This window comes from Hippopotamus amphibius, chromosome 11 (genome assembly GCF_030028045.1).
Source record: "Hippopotamus amphibius kiboko isolate mHipAmp2 chromosome 11, mHipAmp2.hap2, whole genome shotgun sequence".
NCBI lineage: Eukaryota > Metazoa > Chordata > Mammalia > Artiodactyla > Hippopotamidae > Hippopotamus > Hippopotamus amphibius.
This window is the reverse complement of record NC_080196.1, coordinates 52966194-52988204: the sequence shown is the minus strand read 5'-3', so window position 1 is coordinate 52988204 and position 22011 is coordinate 52966194. Positions and strand designations below refer to the sequence as shown.

The following is a 22011-nucleotide window of genomic DNA, read 5'->3' as shown; positions in this document are numbered from 1 at the left end:
GTATTATTCCCAGACCTCTACCTACTGAAATTCCACAAACGGATAAAGAAAGCTTACTAAATACAGATTCCTTCAAAGGGCTTGAACTGGAGCAGCTGGAGTTATCTGAAATGTCCAAGTCATCATCAAGCTCTGAATATATATCTGCACATTAATAAAAAAATAAAAAGCAAATGAACCGTGAAACAGAAAGGAATCCAGAGTGCATTCATGTTGTAACCCTTTCACTAGAAATACCTTTCTCAATATTTTCCAAGTTGAAGTTATCATCTGACAAGATTCCATCAAAGGCCCGGTCTTCATGCTTACCACACAGGGCCTGGAAGACCTCAGGAGGCAGGTCTGTGTGTTCTGAAAGCTCACTTTTCAGACTTCCTGCTCCACTGTTGCTGCTACTCAAGCTTGCTTTCTCAAAGTTTTCCTGAAAGAGAAATTCAGTTTGTAATACCCACTTCTTTCCTTCCTTCTGTAGGACTTAAAGCTCATTATAATATATATTAAATTGACTAAAATATCATTACAAATGTTTGTGCTGAAGTGGCAACAGTAATTCCACCTATACATATGCTATAGAATTCATTCAGTCCAAAATTACAAAAAAAAAAAAAAAAGTGGGTCTGCAAGCTACCATGGGACAAAAAACAATGGATGTAGTGTGATGATCAGTAACAAAGGTCTCTGCAATCTGGTGAAAGAAAATGTAGCACTAAGGAATAGATATGTAGAATAATTCTGGAGGTAGGTGGCCAAGATGGAGGAGTAGAAAGACCCTGAGCTCATCTTCTCCCATGGACACACCAAAATGACATGTATTTACACAGCGACTATTGATGAGAATGAGTGGAATCTAACAGAAAATACCTTCTACAATTAAAGCTATAAAGAAGGAACCACAACAAGACAGGTAGGAGGGGCAGAGACATGGTAAGTCAAGACCAAACCCCTGGGTGGGTGACCCACAAATGGAAGGATAGTTACAATTGCAGAGGTTCTCACCAAAAAGCAATGGGTCCAAGCCCCACACTAGGCTCCCAAGCCTAGGGGTCTTGCACCAGGAAAATGAGCCCCCAGAATATTTGATTTTGAAGGCCGGCTGGACTTACTTCCAGAAGAGCCAGAAGGCTGTAAAACACACAGACTCCATTCTTCTAGGACACACACAAAATTTCACACACTCTAGCACCCATGGCAGAAGCAATAATTTGAAAGGAGTCGGAGTCAGATCCACCTGCTGATCTTGGAGCATCTTCCAGAGGAGAAGGAGGCAAGTGGAGCTCCCCTGGGGACATGGACACTAACAGTGGCCACTTTGGGGAGCTCGTTCTACCATGTGGACACTGGTGCTGCAAGTTCCACTGTGGAGTCCTCCCTCCAGCTTATCAACACCAGACTGGCCCCATCCCTGCCCACTGTAGGAGCCAGTCCTGGGAAGCCTCAGGTCAAGCAGATAGTCAGGAGAGGACATAACTCCACTCACCAGCAGGGCAGTTTCCATAAGACCCCCTGAACCCACAGCTGCCATGGGAAAAAGCCCTGTCCATCAGAGGGCCCAGGAACTGGCCCCATATACCAATGTGTAGGCAGTTGACCAAGGATCCTAAGGTCCTCCAGCCAGCAACTCCGTGATCTGGTCCCACAAACTAGTGGGCAGACACCAGCACCATGATCACTGGAATCCTACAACCAGCCTTATCAGGACCCAGCCAACCCATTAGCAGGCCTATGTTAGCCCGAGGACCTCCTGGGCCTGGGCCCTTCCCACCAATAGACCAAAATCAGTTCTGAGAAATCTTAGGCCCCTCAACCAGCTACCCTGGAATCCAGCCCCACTCACCAGTGGGCCAGCAACAGCTCTGGGAAACCTCAGAACCTACAGCCAGCTCTGTCAGGAAACAGCCCCACCTAACAGTGGGCCAATACTAGAAATTGGAATACTGGCCCCACAACCACCCACCCCAGAACCCACAGCTCCACCACCAGTGGGCCATTACTAGCCATGGCACCCCCACAGGCTCATCAGTCTGTTGCGTCATGACCCGGCCCCAACAACCAGCAGCTGACAGGCAACCAACTAGGCTGGGGGCCAGCCATACCTACTAGACCACTCACAGTAGTCAGCCTGCCACAAAAGAAGGACTCATGCAGCCCACAAGGGGGGCAACCCTAGAGCACATAGCTCTTGACAAAGGGGAGTGTGCTGCTGGGATGCATAGGACATTTCCTACAAAAGACTACTTCTCCAAAGTCCAGATATGTAACAAACCTACTAAATACATAGAAATAAAAACAGAAAATTAGGCAAAGTGAGGTGACAGAGGAACATGTTCCTAAGGAAGAAACAAGATAAAATCCCAGAAGAAGAACTAAGTGAAGCAGAGAGAGGGGCAATCTACCAAATAAAGAGTTCAAAATAATGATTGGTGGTAAAGACAATCAAAGAAGTGAGGAAAAGATTGGACAGAGTGAAAAGTCAGAAGTTTTAACAAAGAGTTAGAAAATGAAGGAGAACCAAACAGAGATGAAGATTACAATAACTGGCATGAAAAAATACACTAGAAGGAATCAACAGTAGATTGGATGATACAGAGAAACAGTTCAGCAAGCTTGGTGACAGAGTCGTGGAAACCCCTGAAGCTGGAGAGAAAAAGAAAAAAGGAATGAACATAGTTTAAAAGACATCTGAGACAACATCAAACATACTAACATTCACATTATAGGGTACAGGGGTCCCAGAAGAAGAAGAGAGATAAAGGGGCAGAGAACATATTTGAATACCTTCCCTAACCTCGGAAAGGAAATAGGTATCCAGGTTCAGGAAGCACAGAGAGTCCCAAACAGCATCAACCCAAAGAGGACCACAAGACACACTGTAATGTTAACTGTTAAAGAGATTTCTCTAAGTGAAAAAGAAAAGGCCACAACTAAAAACAGAAAAATTACAAAAGGAAAAGGCTCACTGGTAAAGGCAAATATACAGTAAAGGTAGTAAACTACCCATGTACAAAGACAGTAGGAAGGTTAAAAGACAAAAGCAATAAAAGCATTTGGTCAGCAACAAGTAATTAAGGGATACACAAAACAGATGTAAAATATGATGTCAAAAACAGAAATCATGATGGGAGGGAACTTAGACTGCAGGATTGTTAAAATGTGATTTAAATCAAGATCAGCAGGCTTCCCTGGTGATGCAGTGGTTGGCACTCTGCCTGCCAATGCAGGTGACACGGGTTCAAGCCCTCATCCAGGAAGATCCCACAGGCCATGGAGCAACTAAGCCTGTGTGCCACAACTGAGTCTGCACTCTAGAGCCCTCGAGCCACAGCTACTGAGCCCACGCACTACAACTACTGAAGCCCATGTGCCTAGAACCTGTGCTCTGCAACAAGAGAAGCCACCACAATTAAGAAGTCTGTACACCACAATGAAGAGTAGCCCCCACTCTCCATAACTACAGAAAGCCTGCATGCAGCAATGAAGACCCAACACAGCCAATAAATGAAAATAAATAAATGTCAAAAAAATAAATAAATAAAATAAATCAAGATCAGCAACTTAAATGTGCATGTGTGTGTGTGTGTGTGTGTAGCTATATATAAACCTCATGGTAGCAACAAACCAAAAATCTATAATGGACACACACAAAAAAGAGAAAAGAATCCCAACATAACACTGAAAATACTCCTCAAGCCACAGGTGAAGAGAACAAAAGAAGAAGGAACACAAAATAACTATAATAACAACCACAAAACAATTAACAAAATGGTAATAAGTACATATATATCAATAATCACTTTAAATGTACATGGACTAAATGCTCTAATCACAAGACACAGAGTGCCTGAATAGATAGAAAAGCAAGATCTACATATATGCTGCCTACAAGACACTTCAAATCTAAAGACACACACAGACTGAAAGTGAGAGGATAGAAAAGGTATTCCATGAAAATGGAAATGAAAAGAAAGCTGGACTAGCAATAATTATATCAGAAAAAAAAACAGAATTTAAAACAAAGACTGTAAAGAGACAAAGAATGATTTTATAGAATGACTGAGGCCCAAGAAGAATATATAACAATTGTAAATATATGTACACCCAACATAAACACCAAAGTACATAAAGCAAATATTAATAGACATAATTGGAGAAATTGACAGTAACACCACAATAGCACTCCACTTACATAAATGGAGAGATCATCCTGACATAAAGTCAATAAGGAAACACTGGTCTTAAATCAGGGGTCCCCAACCCTCAGATCACGGACTGGTACCTGTCCACAGCCAGTTAGGAACCGGGCCACACAGCAGGAGGTGAGCTGCAAGAGACCAAGCAAAGCTTCATCTGCTGCTCCCCATCACTTGCATTACCACCTGAACCACCCCCCACACCCCACCCCCACCCCCACTGGCTGTGGAAAAATTGTCTTCCACAAAACCAGTCCCTGGTGCCAAAATGGTTAGGGACCACTGTCTTAAATGACACACTAGACCAAATAGACTTAATAGATACACATAAAACACTCCATCCAAAAGCAGAAGAGTACACATTCCTTTCAACTGTACATGGAACATTTTCCAGGATAGATCACATGTTAGGCCACAAAGTAAGTCTCAGTAAATTTAAGAAAAATGAAATCATATCAAGCACCTTTTCTCACCATAATACTATGAGACTAAAATCAACTACAAGAAAAAAACTGCAAAAAACACAACCACATGAAGGCTAAACAACATGCTACTAAACAGCCAATAGATTACTGAAGAAATCAGAGGAAATCAAAAAATACTTGTGGACAAGTAAAAATGAAACACAATAATTCAAAATCTATGAGATGCAGCAAAAGCAGTTCAAAGATTGAAGTTTATAGCAATAAAAGTCTACCTTAGGAAACTGGAAAAAAATCTCAAAAAAACAAAAAACCAAAACCAAAACTAAAAACCAAAAACAAACAAAAAATAATCCCCCAAAAGCAACAGTAACAATAAAATTTAAACTTACATCTAACAGAATTTGTAAAAGAAGAATGAAGAAAACCCAAAGTTAGTAGAAGGAAAGAAAACAAACATCAGAGCAGAAATAAATGAAATAGAGACACACGCAAAAAAGACAAAATAATAAAAAAGATCTATGAAACTGAGTGATTGTCTTTAAAAGACAAACACAATTGATAAACGTTTAGCCAGATTCACCATGAAAAAAAGACAAGAGGGTTCAAATCAATAAAATCAGAAATGAAAAAGGAGAGGTTACAAACTCCACAGAAATACAAAGAACCATAAGAGATTTCTCTAAACAACTGTATGCCAACAAAATGGACAACCAAGAAGAAATGGACAAATTCCAAGACATGTAGAATCTCCCAAGACTGAACCAGGAAAATATATACAATATGAACAGACCAATTACCAGTAATGAAATTAAAATAGTAATTTTAAAAAATCCAACAAACAAAAGTCCAGGACCAGATGGTTGCACTGTGGAATTCTATAAACATACAAAGAAAGCTATACACCAATCCATCTCAAGCTCTTCCAAAAGACTGAAAAGAAAGGAATACTCCCAAAGTCATTCTATGAAGCCACCATAACCCTGATACTAAAACCAGACAAAGAAACTACTATAAAAGAAAATTACAGGCCAATATTTTTGATGAATATAGATGCAAAAATCCTCAACAAAATATTAGCAAACCGAATCCAACAACACATAAAAATCCTTTTTCTTATACCATGATCAAGTTGGATTCACCCCAGGGTCACAAGGATGGTTCCACATATGCAAATTAATCAATGTGATACACCACAACAACAAAAAGAAAAGACAAAAACCACATGATCATTTCAACAGATGCAGAAAAATCACCTGCAACATCCATTCATGAAAAATACTCTTACCAAAGCAGGTATAGAGGGAACATAATTCAGCATATTAAAAGCTATTTATGACAAACCTACAGCTGATATAATACTCAATGGTGAAAAGCTGAAATCCTTCCCACTAAATTCAAGGAACAAGACAAGGATGTCCACTCTCATGACTTCTATTCAACATAGTATTGAAATTCCAAGCCACAGTAGTCAGAAAAGACAAAGAAATTAAAGGTATCCAAGTTGGAAGGGAAGAGGTGAACTGTCATTATATGCAGATGATATGATACATATGCATATATAGAAAACCCTAAAGACTCCACACAAACATTACTAGAACTGACAAACAAATTCAGCAAGGTAGCAGGATATGAGCTTAACATACAGAAATTGGTTTGATTTCTTTTCACTAACAATGAAATACCAGAAGAAGAAAACTTTTTTTAAAAAACCCTTTTAAAACTCCACCAAACAAATAAAAAATACTTAGGAATAAACCTGACCAAGGAGGTGAAAGACTTACACCCAGAAAACTATAAAATATTGATAAAGGAAAGTGAAGATGATTCAAAGAAATGGACAAATATCCCACAATCTTGGATTGAAAGAATTAATGTTGTAAAAATGGCCATACGACCCAAAGCAATGTACACATTTAATACGATCGCTATCAAACTACCCATGACAATTTTCAAAGAACTAGAACAAATAACCCTAAAATTTATATGGAAGCACAAAAAGACTCAGAATTGACAAAGTAGGGGGGAGAAAAGATGGTGGCGAAGTAGAGGGACGTGGAATGCATCCCTCTCCACAGATGCATTGGGAATGCAGCAAAAGAAGCAATAATTCCCACAGAAAACCAACTGAACACCAGCAGACGACCTCGGACACCAGAAAGGACCACAAGGATCCCGACAAAACTGGTAGGGAGGCATCTACAATGGCTCAAAGAGGGTGAAGCAGCTGAGCTGTGGCAGATGGGAGGGAGTGAGAAACACACGGAGGGTCCGCGCCACAGCTCAGCATTCCCAGACTGAGATGTCGATTCACAGCTGAACAGAGGGTCCGGGAGCAGGAGTGTGGGAGCAGGAGAGCTGGTTCAGGGTGAGAAAAATTGTGGCCAGTAAGTTGATGGACCGAGAGGACAGGAGGGAAGAAGTCTGTGGCGAGGAGTGCCTGTGCCTGAGAGCTGTCTGGCCATGATGGCAGCTGGATGCTGCAGGTTCAGGAGTGGGGTGGGGAGGAGCTGTGAGCATAGCCTCTCTCTCTCTCTTTCAGCGCCTGCAGCAGGCAGTGGAAAGACGCCCTGTGGGCCACCTAAGGTGCTCAGGGATAACAAGTACACTCAGGCCCTTGGGCAGGGCTAGATTAAAACCCCTTGGAATGCCAGCAGCAGGGAGGCTGCTGAGAAAAGAAAAAAATATACAAAACAAATCCCAAGAGAGGCCCAATTCTGAGACTTTCTGTTTACACCTGAGCCACCTGCGTCCCTCTGCAACAGGAAACTCCAAACCCAACTGAAACAACAGTGTGCCACTGCTCACTCACTCCCAGGGGAAGGAGGCACTATTGTACCCTCTTCCTTCCCCACACACCAACACTTACAGACGAACAATAAAGGAAGCTCTGCTAGTCACAGAATAATACAAAAAACCCAAGGTGAGTAGAAGGACACTTACAGCTGAGATTCTAAGAAAACAGAAATATTAGCAACAATTCTATTGAACTGGTCCATTCTGGGATCAGTTCTGGATTTTTTTTCTCTCTCTTTCTTCTTTTTTTTCCTTTATTAATTACGATTTCAGTCCTAAGGGATCTACAAGTTTTATAACATATTTTTCTAATTCTATTTTTATTCTATTCTTATTTTTTTGACTTTTTTGTATACTTCTATTTCTAGCTAAGTTTTTGCTGGTATGCACAATATATCTCTCATACCTTCCTTTCATTTCTTTTATACATTTCTATTCCTTTCTTTTTACTTGCATATTTCCAGTCACACTACGCTCTTCTGTTCCCGTGTCTCCCATCCATTTTTAGTTTATTTTATCTTAACATATTTATAAGCAACACTATCGATCTGCTCAGACTCCTTGCTCTATTCTCCAGATGACACACCACGTTGGTATTTAATATTAGGTTTTTGTCTTTATCTTAGTTCTTAGTACAATTGTCTAATTTCATTCTGAGAATCTCCATTCTGTCTGGTGGTACTCTAGCTCTTTTTTATATTTGATCCTAGCTTACGATATCTCCCTGGATTAGAGTTTGTATGTGTAAGGTGTTATTTCTTTGTTTGTTCTTGCTTTTGTTTCTGTTTTGGTTTTCAATTTCTGTTGGTTTTCTCTTTGAATATCTGATAACATACTGGGGTTCTTCTGTCAGGTCTCTCCAGAGCCTTATGTCCTAATGGACTCAGTAATTGTGTGTCTCATACATGTATGTGTTTCCTAGACTTAATATTTGTTTAACCCAACACTCGGACATTAGTCTGGGGCTTGGACAGTCTTCTATAAACCCCTCTATCGCCAGGATAAGCAAGCCCAGAAGTCTGGACTACCATGAGGAAACAAAGAAACACCATGCAGGCAAAGCAGCAGGAAAAAACCCCACAAGACCAAATAAATGAGGAGGAAACAGGAAAAATGCCTGAAAAAGAATTCAGAGTAATAATAGTAAAAATGATACAAAATCTCGATAACAAAATAGAGAAAGTACAAGAAACAGTTCATAAGAACTCAGAAAAACAAACAGCAATGGATAACAAAATAACTGAAATTAAAAATACTCTAGATGGTATAACCAGCAGAATGACTGAGGCAGAAGAACAAATAAGTGAGTTGGAAGATAGAATGGGGGAAATAACTGCCACAGAGCAGGAAAACGAAAAAAGAATAAAAAGAATAGAAGACAGTCTCAGAGACCTCAGTGATAACATTAAGCATAGCAACATTCGCATTATAGGCATGCCAGAAGAAGAAGAAAAAAAGAAAGGGTCTGAGAAAATATTTGAAGAGGTTATAGTGAAAAACTTCCCCAACATGGGAAAAGAAATAATTAAGCAAGTCCAAGAAGCACAGAGAGTCCCATACAGAATAAACCAAAGGAGAAATACACCAAGGCACATATTAATCAAACTAATGACAATTAAACACACACAAAAAATGTTAAAAGCAGCAAGAGAAAAGCAACAAATAACATATAAGGGAAAACTCATAAGGATAACGGCTGACCTTTCTACAGAAACTCTGCAGGCCAGGAGGGAATGGCAGGATATACTGAAAGTCTTGAAAGAGAGAAACCTACAGCTAAGACTACTCTACCCAGCAAGAATCTCATTCAGATTCAATGGAGAAATCAAAAGCTTTCCAGACAAGCAAAAGTTAAGAGAATTCAGCACCATCAAACCAGTCTTACAACAAGTGCTAAAGGAACTTCTCTAAGTAGGACACACAAGAAAAGGAAAACACCTACAAATACAAACCCAAAACAATTAAGAAAATGGTAATTGGAACACACTTGTCAAAAATCACCTTAAATGTAAATGGATTAAATGCTCCAACCAAAGGACACAGAGTGGCTGAATGGATACAAAATAAGACCCTTCTATATGCTGCCTACAAGAAACCCACTTCAGACCAAGGGACACATATAGACTGAAAGCAAAAGGATGGAAAAAGATATTTCATGCAAATGGAAGTCAAAAGAAAGCTGGAGTAGCAATACTCACAGCAGACAAATTACACTTTAAAGTAAAGAATATTACAAGAGACAAGGAAGGCAAGTACATAATGATCAAGGGATCCATTCAAGAAGAACATATCACAATGGTAAATATCTATGCCCCCAATATAGGAGCACCTCAATACATAAGGCAAATGCTAACAGCCATAAAAGGGGAAATCTACAGGAACACAATAATAGTGGGAGACTTGAACACCTCACTTACATCAATGGACAGATCATCCAAACAGAAAATAAATAAAGACACACAAGCTTCAAATGACACGTTAGACCATCTCGACTTAATTGATACTTATAGGACATTCCATCCAAAAACAACAGACTACACTTTCTTCTCAAGTGCACACGGAACATTTTTCAGCATAGATCACCTCTTGGGTCACAAATCAATCCTTGGCAAATTCAAGAAAACTGAAATCATATTAAGCATCTTCTCAGACCACAACAGCATGAGACTAGATATCAACTACAGGAAAAAACTGCAAAAAATACAAACACATGGAGGCTAAACAATTCACTATTAAACAACCAAGATATCATTAAAGATATCAAAGAGGAAATTAAAAAACATCTAGAAACAAACAACAATAAAAACCCAACAAACCAAAACCTATGGGATGCAGCGAAAGCAGTTCTAAGAGGGAAGTTTATAGCAATACAATCCTACCTTAAAAAACAAGAAAATTATTGAATAAACAACCTAATCTTACACCTAAAACAATTAGAAAAAGAAGAACAAAGAAACCCCAAAGTGAGCAGAAGGAAAGAAATCATAAAGATCGGAGCAGAAATAAGTGAAAAAGAAAGGAAGGAAGCAATAGCAAAAATTAATAAAACTAAAAGCTGGTTCTTTGAGAAGATTAACAAAATTGATAAGCCATTAGCCAGACTCATCAAGAAAAAAAAAGGGAGAAGATGCAAATCAACAGAATTAGAAATGAAAAAGGAGAAGTAATAACAGACACCACAGAAATACAAAAGATCATGAGACACTACTACAAGCAACTATATGCCAATAAATTGGATAACCTGGAAGAAATGGATACATTCTTAGAAAAATACAATCTTCCAAGACTGAACCAGGAAGAAATAGAAACCATGAACAGACCAGTCACAAATACGGAAATTGAGGCAGTGATTAAAAATCTCCAAAAAAACAAAAGCCCTGGGCCAGATGGATTCACAGGCGAATTCTATCAAACATGAAGAGAAGAGCTAACACCTATCCTTCTCAAACTCTTCCACAATATAGCAGAAGGAGAAACACTCCCAAACTCATTCCATGAGGCCACCATCACCTTGATACCAAAACCAGGCAAAGATGTCAGAAAAAAGAAAATTACAGGCCAATATCACTGATGAATATAGATGCAAAAATCCTCAACAAAATACTAGCTAACAGAATCCAGCAGCACATTAAAAAGATCATACACTATGATCAAGTGGGGTTTATCCCCGGGATGCAAAAATTCTTCAATATATGCAAATCAATCAATGTGATACATCATATCAACAAATTGAAGGATAAAAACCGTATGATCATCTCAATAGACACAGAAAAAGCTTTTGACAAAATTCAACATCCATTTACGATAAAAACTCTCCAGAAAATGGACATAGAAAGAAATTACTTCAACATAATAAAAGCCATTTATGAGAAACCAAAAGCCAACATTGTTCTAAATGGTGAAAAACTGAAAGAATTCCCTCTTAGAACAGGAACAAGACAAGGGTGTCCACTCTCACCATTATTATTCAACATAGTTTTGGAAGTTTTAGCCAGAGCAATCAGAGAAGAAAATGAAATAAAAGGAATCCAAATTGGAAAAGAAGAAGTAAAATTGTCACTCTTTGCAGATGACATGATGTTATACATAGAAAACCCTAAAGACTCTACCAGAAAACTGCTAGCACTCATTGATGAGTTTAGTAAAGTAGCAGGATACAAAATTAATGCACAGAAATCTCTTGCATTCCTATACACTAACAATGGAAGAGCAGAAAGAGAAATTAAGAAAACTCTCCCATTTACCATTGCAACAAAAAGAATAATATACCTAGGAATAAACCTGCTTAAGGAGGCAAAAGATCTGTATGCAGAAAATTTTAAAACATTCATGAAAGAAATCAAAGATGACAGAAACAGATGGAGGGACATGCCATGTTCCTGGATTGGAAGAATCAACATCGTGAAAATGACTGTACTACCCAAAGCAATTTACAGATTCAATGCAATCCCCATCAAATTCCCAATGGCAGTTTTCATAGGACTAGAACAAGAAATCTTACAATTTGTATCGAAAAGCAGAAGACCCCAAATAGCTAAAGCAATCTTGAGAAGGAAAAATGGAGTTGGTGGAATCAGGCTTCCTGACTTCCAATTATACTACAAGGCCATAGTGATCAAGAGAGTATGGTACCGGCACAAAAATAGAAAGGAAGATCAATGGAATAGAATAGAGAACTCAGAGGTAAGCCCAAACACATGTGGGCACCTGATCTTTGACAAAGGAGGCACAAATATGCTATGGAAAAAAGACAGCCTCTTCAATAAGTGGTGCTGGCAACATTGGACAGCTACATGTCAAAGAATGAAATTAGAACCCTTCCTAACACCATACACAAAAATAAACTCAAAATGGATTAAAGACCTAAATGTAAGGCCAGACACTACAAAAATCCTAGAGGAAAACATAGGCAGAACACTCTATGACATACATCGAAGCAAGATCCTTTTTGACCTACCTCCTAGAATCATGGAAATAAAATCAAGAATAAACAAATGGGACCTCATGAAACAAAACTCCTCATGAAGATTCCTGTGTAAAACGTCTTTGCACAGAGAAAGAAACCATAAACAAGACTAGAAGGCAACCCTCAGAATGGGAAAAAGTAGTTTCCAAGGAAACAATGGACAAAGGATTACTCTCCAAAATATACAAGCAGCTCATGCAGCTTCATACCAAAAAAGCAAATAACCCAATCCAAAAATGGGCAGAAGACCTAAATAGACAGTTCTCCAAAGAAGACATACAGATGGCCAACAAACACATGAAAAGATGCTCTACATCGCTAATCATTAGAGAAATGCAAGTCAAAGCCACAATGAGTTATCACCTCACACCAATCAGAATGGCCATCATCAAAACATCTAGAAACAATAAACGTTGGAGAGGGTGTGGAGAAAAGGGAACTCTCCTGCACTGTTGGTGGGAATGTAAGCTGGTACAGCCACTATGGAAAACAGTTTGGAGGTTCCTTAAAAAACTAAAAATAGAACTACCATATGACCCAGTCATCCCACTACTGGGCATATACCCAAAGAAAACCATAATCTGAAAAGAAACATGTTCCATAATGTTTATTGCAGCACTATTTACAATAGCCAGGACATGGAATCAACCTAAATGCCCATCGACAAATGAATGGATAAAGAAAATGTGGCATATATATACAATGAAATATTACTCAGCTATAAAAAGGAATGAGATGGATCTATATGTGATGAGGTGGATAGACCTACAGTCTGTAATACAGAGTGAAGTAAGTCAGAAAGAGAAAGACAAATATTGTATGCTAACTCATATATACAGAACCTAAAAATGGTACTGATGAACTCAGTGAGAAGACAAGAACAAGGACACAGATGCAGAGAACGGACTGGAGAACTCAAGGTTTAGGGGTGTGGGGGGTGAAGGGGAAGCTGAGACAAAGTGAGAGAGTAGCATAGACATATATATACTACCAACTGTAAAATAGATAGCCAGTGGGAAGTTGCTGTATAACAAAGGGAGTTCAACTCGAGGATGGATGCTGCCTTAGAGGACTGGAATGGGGAGGGGAGGGGGGAGTCGATGGAGGGAAGGTATACGGGAATATGTGTATAAATACAGATGATTGAACTTCGCGTACCTCAAAAAAAATAATAAATAAAATTCCACTAAGGAAAAAAGAAAAAGAATTGCCAAAGTAATTCTGAGGAGAAAAGAAGAGAGCTAGAAGCATAACCCTCCCAGACTCCAGACAATACTACAAAGCTATAGCAATCAAAACAACATGGTATTGGCACAAAAAAAGACATATAGATCAATGGAATAGAAGAGAGAGCTCAAAAATAAACCCACACATCTATGGTCAATTAATCTTTGACAAAGGAGGCAAGAAAATACAATTGAGAAAAGACAGTCTCTTCAGGAAGCAGTATTGGGAAAGCTGAATACTGCATGTAAATAAATGAACTTAGAACACACCCTCAAACCATACACAAAAATAAACTCAAATGGCTTAAAGACTTAATTATGAGACATGACACCATAAAACTCCTAGAAGATGACATATGCAGAACACTGACATAAATTGTAGCCATATTTTTTTGGATCTTTCTCCTAAGGCAAAAGAAATAAAAGCAGAAATAAACAAATTGGACCTATTCAAAGGAAATAAAACAAAAAGACAAGCTACAGGCTGGGAGAAAATATTTGCAAATGATGACCAACAAGGGAATAATCTCCAAAATACACAAATAGCTCATATAGCTCGATATCCAAAAAACATACAACCCAATCAAAAAATAGGCAGAAGACCTAAATTGATATTTCTTCAAAAAAGATATTTCTCCAAAAGCAATGGCCAAAAGGTACATGAAAAGATGCTCAATAATGCTAATTATTAGAGAAATGTAAATCAAAACTACGATGAGGGATATATGTATAAATACAGCTGATTCACTTTGTTTTACAGCAAAAACTGGCCCAACAGTGTAAAGCAATTATACTCCAATAAAGAGCTTAAAAAAAAAACTACAATGAGATATCACTTCACACCAGTCAGAATGGCCGTCATCAAAAAGTATATAAATAATAAGTACTGGAGAGGGTGTGGAAAAAAGGGAACCCTCCTACATTATTGGTGGCAATGTGAATTTGTGCAACTACTATAGAGAACAGTATGGAGGTTCCTCAAAACACTAAAAATAGAGTTGCCATATGATCCAGCAATCCCACTCCTGGGCATATATCCAAAGGAAACTCTAATTTGAAAAGATACATGCAATCCAATGTTCATAGCAGTGCTATTTACAATAGTTAAGACATGGAAGCAACCTAAGTGTCCATCAACAGATGAAATGATAAAGAAGATATGGCAATATATCCAATGAAATATTACTCAGACATAAAAAAGAATAAAATAATGCAATTTGCAACAACATGAATGAACCAAGACATTATCATACTAAGTGAAGTCAGAGAAAGACAAATATCACAATATCACTTATATGTGGAATCCAAAAAAATAACAGAAGTGAAATTATTTACAAAACAGAAACAGACTCACAGACACAGAAAACAAACTTAATGGTTACCAAAGGGGAAAGGGAGAAGGATAAATTAGGAATTTCAGATTAACAGATACATACTGCTATATATAAAACAGAAAAACAACCTGGACCTACTGTGTAGCACAGGAACTATATTCAATACCTTGTAATACTCTATAATAGGATAGAGTCTGATAAAGATTAACATATATATACAAAAACTGAATCACCCTGCTGTACACCAGAAATTATCACAATATTGTAAATCAACTTTTAAAAAATAAATTGAAGAATAAAAATCATATGATCATCTTAATCAATGCAGAAAAAGCTTTTGACAAAATTTAACATATATTTATGATTTTAAAAAAAAACTCTTCACAAAGTGGGTATAGAGAGAACATATCTCATCATAATAAAGGCCATATATGATAAAACCACAGCCAATATCCTACTAAACAGTGACAAGCTAAAAGCATTTTCTCTAAGATCAGGGACAAGACAAGGATGCCCAATCTTGCCCCTTTTATTCAATATAATATTGGAAATCCTAGCCATAAAAGAAGCAAAAGGAATCCAAATTGAAAAGGAAGAAGTAAAATGTCACTATTTGCAGATGACATGGCACTAAAGACAGAAAATCTTAAAGGCAGCACCAGAAAGCTACTATAACTCATCGATGAATTCAATAAAGTTTCAGGATAAAAAATCAATGTACAGAAATATGCTACATTTCTATACATTAAGAACAAACTATCAGAAAGAGAAGTGAAGAAAACAATCCCATTTACCATCTATCAAAAAGAATAAATACCTAGGAATAAATCTAATTAAGGAGGTCAAAGACCTGTATTAGAAAACTCTAAGACACTGATATAAAAAAAAATTTGAAAAAGACAAAAAAGATGACAAGATATACTGTGTCCATGGATTGGAAGAATTAACACTGTAAAAATGATTATACTACCTAAGGCAGTGTACAGATGCAATTCAATCCCTATCAAAACACCAGTGACATTTTTCATAGAGGTATAGAAAAAATTCTAAAGTATGTTTAGAAACACAAAAGATCTCAAATAGCCAAAACAATCTAGAGAAAAACCCCAGAGCTGGAGGTGTCATGCTCCTTTCAGACTATATTACAAAGCTACAGTCATCAATACAGTATGGTACTGGCACAAAAATGGATACATAGATCAGTGAGTCAGAATAGAGAGCATGGAATAAACCCATGCACTTCTGGTCTATTAATCTATGACAAAGGAGGCAAGACTATATAATGGGAAAAAGACAGTCTCTTCAATAAGTGGTGCTGGGAATACTGGACAGCTACATGTAAAAGAATGAAATTAAAACATTGTCTCACAGCATATAGAAAAATAACCTCAAAATGGATTAAAGACCTAAATGTAAGACTGGAATTGATAAAACTCCTAGAATAAAACATAAGCAGAACACTGTAAAGAAGATGTGGTATACATAATAGAATACTACTCAGCCATAAAAAAGAACAAAATTTTGTAGTTTGCAACCAAATGGTGGAGCGTATTATGCTTAGTGAAATAAGTCAGACAGAGGAAAACAAATACTGTATGATATCATTTGCATGTGGAATCAAAAAAATAAACAAGTGAATATAATAAAACAGACTCACAGATATAGAGAACAAACAATATAGTGGTTTCCAGAAGGGAGATGGAAGGAGGAGGGGTAAGAAAAGGGTAGGGAATTAGGAGATACAAACGACTAGTTATAAAATAAATAAGACACAAAGATGCTATGTACAGCACTGGAAATACAGCCAATATTTTACAATAACTTTAAATGGAGTATAATTGGAAAAATTTTGAACCATTATGTTATACACACCTGAAAGTAATATGATATTGTAAATCAACTATACCTCAATTTAAAAAGAGCATGAAAGTGAATAAAAGGCATGATTATAAAAACTTAAAAAATAAAAAATAAAATAAAAATTTTAAAAAACCACCAAAATTATATTGAATTAAAGATTCAATATAATTTTGGTGGTTCCAAGTATGGCAAGGTAAACCCACCAAATAGTATTGCTTTCCTTCTTAAAAAATAAAAAAGGTTTGCTGGAAATGCTGTTATTCAAGAAGTCAAAACTGGATCTTCTTGGAGACGAACTTCATATATAATTTTCCCAGCTGAGGCAGAGCTGGTCTTTAGGATCCCAGAAAGGAATTTAACGACCAGGTATCCTGATCAAGGCTGGGCTGTATGACCTTACTGTGCTAGGCACATCCCCAGGAGGATTAGAAAAGAACATTTATGGGCTGAAGGGCACCTTACTAAATCCCCACTTTCAGGGAACCCAGAATGTGAGTGAAGGATAAGTCATGGGTCATGAGACAATAAAGGCAGAGAGAAAAATAGCAGTAAGGGCATCACAGGCACCAACACATGCATTTGTGGAAATTTGTGGCTTTGGCATCCCTTTTTCAACTATACTCAGAAATAAGCTTAAATATCAAAATAATTTAAAGGTTACTGTCAAGAAAATACAAGCACATATTCTTATTTGTACCATGGCAAAACTATTAACACCACAACAGTAATGAAATCAATTACACAGACGAGTAAAATAACATTTTAAGGCAAATATTATTTCCTTCTCTAAACTGACATACTATATTTTCATGCATATTTCCAGATTGCTGAAGAAATTAAATATAAGCAGTCACTGCTATTTATACAAAGATCATATTATAAACAAAGAATTTGTAAGAGATCTTTTTGCTACCTCTGGTTTTGTAACATACAACAAATTATGGGTTAGTTCTTTGGAACATCAATTATATTGACTTATTAATTTTAATTATTTTCCTAACTTAAATGAATTTTCCTTAAGACAAGCATGAATAGCCTCAGACAGCCCATCAGACTGCATCCTGAAGAGACGAAAGATTCCCACTTACTTGAGACAACAGAGCTGGCTCACGCTGATGTGTGACTGCATTCCGGTTGGCTTCCATAAAATACCTCTGTGTGCGCCTCCGTTCCCGTTCCAGCTTCTTCTCCAAGGCCAGCTGGGATGTGGATAAATTGTCTACATACTTCATCATGACATCCGATATCATGGAGCTGACTTCTACAATATCTGGGCGGACTTCTGCATCAGGAGTGAGGCAGCTAAGGGAAGATAAGCTAATTACAGCCCTCTGGTCAAAGTTGGGGCAAGGCCATGAGGTGTGAAGGGCCAAGGTTAAATTCTGCAGTGTGTCCCCCATGGTGTTAGCACCCAAGGGAACCTGGGAAAGATTGACATCAAGCATAGTTTTGAATCCAAGACTTCTCAAATGACATTTGGAAAGTTTGGGGAGGAGAGAGAGCAACACTGTTCTCTTTGTAGCTGGGCTAGTGGGCAAGGATTACAGGCTGCTCAGCAAGCTGCTCCCAGTCTCAGGATGGGCAGGATGGGCAGGTGGGGTCTGCATCTCCTGTATAAGTGGTTATTTTCTAAAACCACTCCAACTCACTGGCCAGTTAAACAAAGAGGGATCTCAGTAATACAGGCCCTGATGATTACACCTGATGCACCAAAAGGAAGGAAGGATTCTGTGGGGGGTCAAAACTTACTGGCCTTTTCCAGCTATACAGGGACGATGTCAACAACTTGATTAGTGAGTGTCTTACAAAGCACTGCTGTCAAAAAAATAAAACTCGACCCAGTTACTTAGAGGTTTAAGGTATGCATCATAATTTTTAATAGTAGATACTTTGACACATTACATGCTAAAAAATTTCTTGGATTTTGGAGGTAGGAAACATCAATCAGCCTGCTAAAGGGAGCAGTGTTCCAGTCACAGCTAAACACTAATATTGGGTTGGCCTTCAGTTTTTAAGTAAAAATAAAAGACACATTTTTCATTTTCACCAAGAACTTTATTGAAAAACGAAGGTATTCACCTTTTCGTTCCACTATCTTCTGCCATTTTTCAGGCAACTTCATAATTCCACCTTCCCAAAACTTTTTATCTTTTTGAGCAAAGAACTCTTCCAGGTACCTTTTACAGTCTTCCAGGGAATGCAAATTTTTTCTATTAAGAGAATTTTGTAAACACTAAAATAAATGGAAATCCCAACGTGCAATGTCTGGTGAATATGGCAGATGAATCCGAACTTCCCAGCCAAGCTGTAACAGTTTTTGCCTGGTCATCAAAGAGACATGTGGTCCTGTGTTAACCTGATGGAAGATTATGCATTTTCTGTTGACTAATTTTGGACACTTTTCATTGAGTGCTGCTTTCAGTTGATCTAATTAGGAGCAGTACTTGTTGGAACTAATTGTTTGGTTTTCCAGAAGAAGCTCATAATAGAGGACTCCCTTCCAATCCCACCATATACACTACATCACCTTCTCTGGATGAAGACTGGCCTTTGGTGTGGTTGGTAGTGGTTCATTTCATTCCATAATCTTTTCCATTCCGTATTATTGTACAGTATCTACTTTTCAACACCCATCACAACTTGTTTTAAAAACAGAACATTTTCATTATGTTTAAAGGTTTTCTCCGCTTAACTTATGTGGAACCCAAACATCAAAGCGATTCACATAACCAAGCTGGTACAAAAGATTTTCAACACTTGATTTGGATATTTTGAGTGTGTCGGCTATCTCCCATGTGGTATAACGTTGATTGTTTTCAATTAATGTCTCGATTTGGTCGCTATCAACTTCAACTGGTCTACCCGACCACAGAGCATCGTCCAGTGAGAAATCTCCAGCACAAAACTGCACAAACCACTTTTGACATGTTCAATCAGTCAGAGCATCTTTTCCATACACTACACAAATCTTTTTTTGAGTTTCAGTTGTGTTTTTTATCTTTCTTGAAATAATAAAGCATACTATGCCAAAAATGTTTTTTTCTTCCATCTTCAATTTTAAAATGGCTACACAAAAATTCACCAATTTTGATAAATCTTTTTTAAATGCATGCTGATATGACAGCTGTCACAAACAATCTAACAAAATTGTTTCGAATGAAGTTAAAGACAACTAAGTGCTACTAGAACCATCTTATGAAAAAACAAAACAATGAACAAATCATTTGGTCAACCCAGTATAAAGCTATCCTAGCTGCCTGTGGAACCAATTATCAAGATCACTGGTGAGCATAATTTAAAATGTGCTGGCACTCACTGCAATATTTGTCTATTTTTTTAATTTAAAAGCTCTAATTTTACTGAAGTCATGTCTCAATAAAATTTAACTTATTTGGACTTTGAATAAAAGATCCAATTTTCACATCTTGTATTTGATTTAGCAACCCAAAGTTAATACAACTTTCAACTATACTAATGTCTCCAGGAAAGATTTAAGAATTATTATACACAATTACTATTAATAACAGAAGTGAAAATAACACTCTAACTTGTTATTTTTCTAATTCTTCTTTCTTGAGCTTATGTTTTTGCATTTACTTATTTTTTATTTTATTTTAAATTACAGATGATTTACAATGTTAGTTACAGGTATACACCATAGTGATTGAATATTTTTATAGATTATATTTCATTTACAGTTATTATAAAATATTGGCTATAGCCCCTGTGCTGTACCCATCCTTGTATCTATTTCATACCTAGCAGTGTACCTCTTAAGCCCCTTCCCCTATCTTGCCTCTCCTCCAACCCCTCTACCCACTGGTAACCACTAGTTTGTTCACTGTATCTGTGAGTCTGTCTTATTTTGTTAGATACATTCATATTACTTTTTAGATTCATATATGTGATATCATACAGTATTTGTCTTTCTCTCTCTGACATTTCAATTAGCATAATACACTCTAAGTCCATTCATTTGGTTGTAAAAAATGGTAAGATTTCATTCTTTATGGCTGAGATAATTCCTAGGTATTTTATTCTTTTTGGTGCAATCATAAATGGCATTGTTTTCTTGCATTCTCTTTCTGACATTTCATTATCATATGTTGTTTAAAAAAGCAACAGATTTCCATGTAATAATCTTGTATCCTGAAACTTACTGAATCACTTATTAGTTCTAATAGTGTTTTGGTGGAGAACTTTCTATATATGGAGGGGGGAGGGTTTTCTATATATAGTACCATGTCATCTGCAAGTAGTCACAATTTTAATCTTCCCTTCCAATATGGATGTCTTTTATTTCTTTTTCTTGTCTGATTGCTGTGGCTAGGACTTCTAATACTATGTTAAATAGAAATGGTGGTGACTGTGGGCAACCTTGTCTTGTACCTGATTTTACAGGAAATCTAATGATAACCTTGCTGGTATCCTAGGTGGTAGGGTTTCTTTCTTTTTTTTCTAGTACTTTAAATATATCATACCACTCCCTTCTGTCCTGCAATGTTTCTGCAGAAAAATCAGCTGAAACCTTTATGAAAGTTCCCTGGAACTGACTCTTTGTTTTTCTCTTGCTGCTTTTAGAATCCTCTCCTTATCTTTTCTTAAAGATTGATTTTATTATTTATTTATTTATTTATTTATTTATTTATTTATTTATGGCTGCATTGGGTCTTTGTTGCTGCACACAGGCTTTCTCTAGTTGTGGTGAGCAGGGGCTATTCTTTGTTGTGGTGTGCAGGTTTCTCATTGCAGTGGCTTCTCTTGTTGTGAAGCACAGGTTCTAGGCACTCAGGCTTCAGTAGTTGCAGCACATGGGCTCAGTAGCCGTGGCTCGTTGGTTCTGAAGCACAGGCTCAGTAGCTGTGGCGCATGGGCTTAGTTGCTCTGCGGCATGTGAGATCTTCCCGGCCCAGGGATTGAACCCATGACCACAGCATTGCCAGGTGGATTCTTAACCACTGCACTGCCAGGGAAGCCCCCTAGAATCCTCTCTTTAACTTTTGCCATTGTAATTATGATAGGTTTTGGTGGGGGGGTCTCTTTGGGTTCATCTTGTTTGCGACTCTCTGTGCTTCCTGTAGCTGGATATCTGTTTCCTTCAGATCAGGAAGTTTTCAGCCATAATTTCATCAAATACATTTTGTACACTTTCTCTTTCTCTTCTCCTTCTGGGACCCTTGTTATGTGAATGTTAGTTTGCATGATGTTGTCCTAGAGGTC

General features: G+C 37.6%; 1 protein-coding gene across 1 annotated transcript in view; it reads right to left on the bottom strand.

Moving 5' to 3' along the window:
- The window catches only part of NEK10 (NIMA related kinase 10), a 267865-nt gene that overhangs the window by 63644 nt on the left and 182210 nt on the right, over positions 1-22011 (bottom strand). Inside the window, exons 26-28 of the mRNA XM_057700444.1 lie at positions 17880-18093; positions 238-421; positions 58-144 (exon numbers count right to left, since the gene is read on the bottom strand). Of these exons, the coding sequence (XP_057556427.1) occupies positions 58-144; positions 238-421; positions 17880-18093 (485 nt within the window). The remainder of the gene's footprint in view (positions 1-57; positions 145-237; positions 422-17879; positions 18094-22011) is intronic.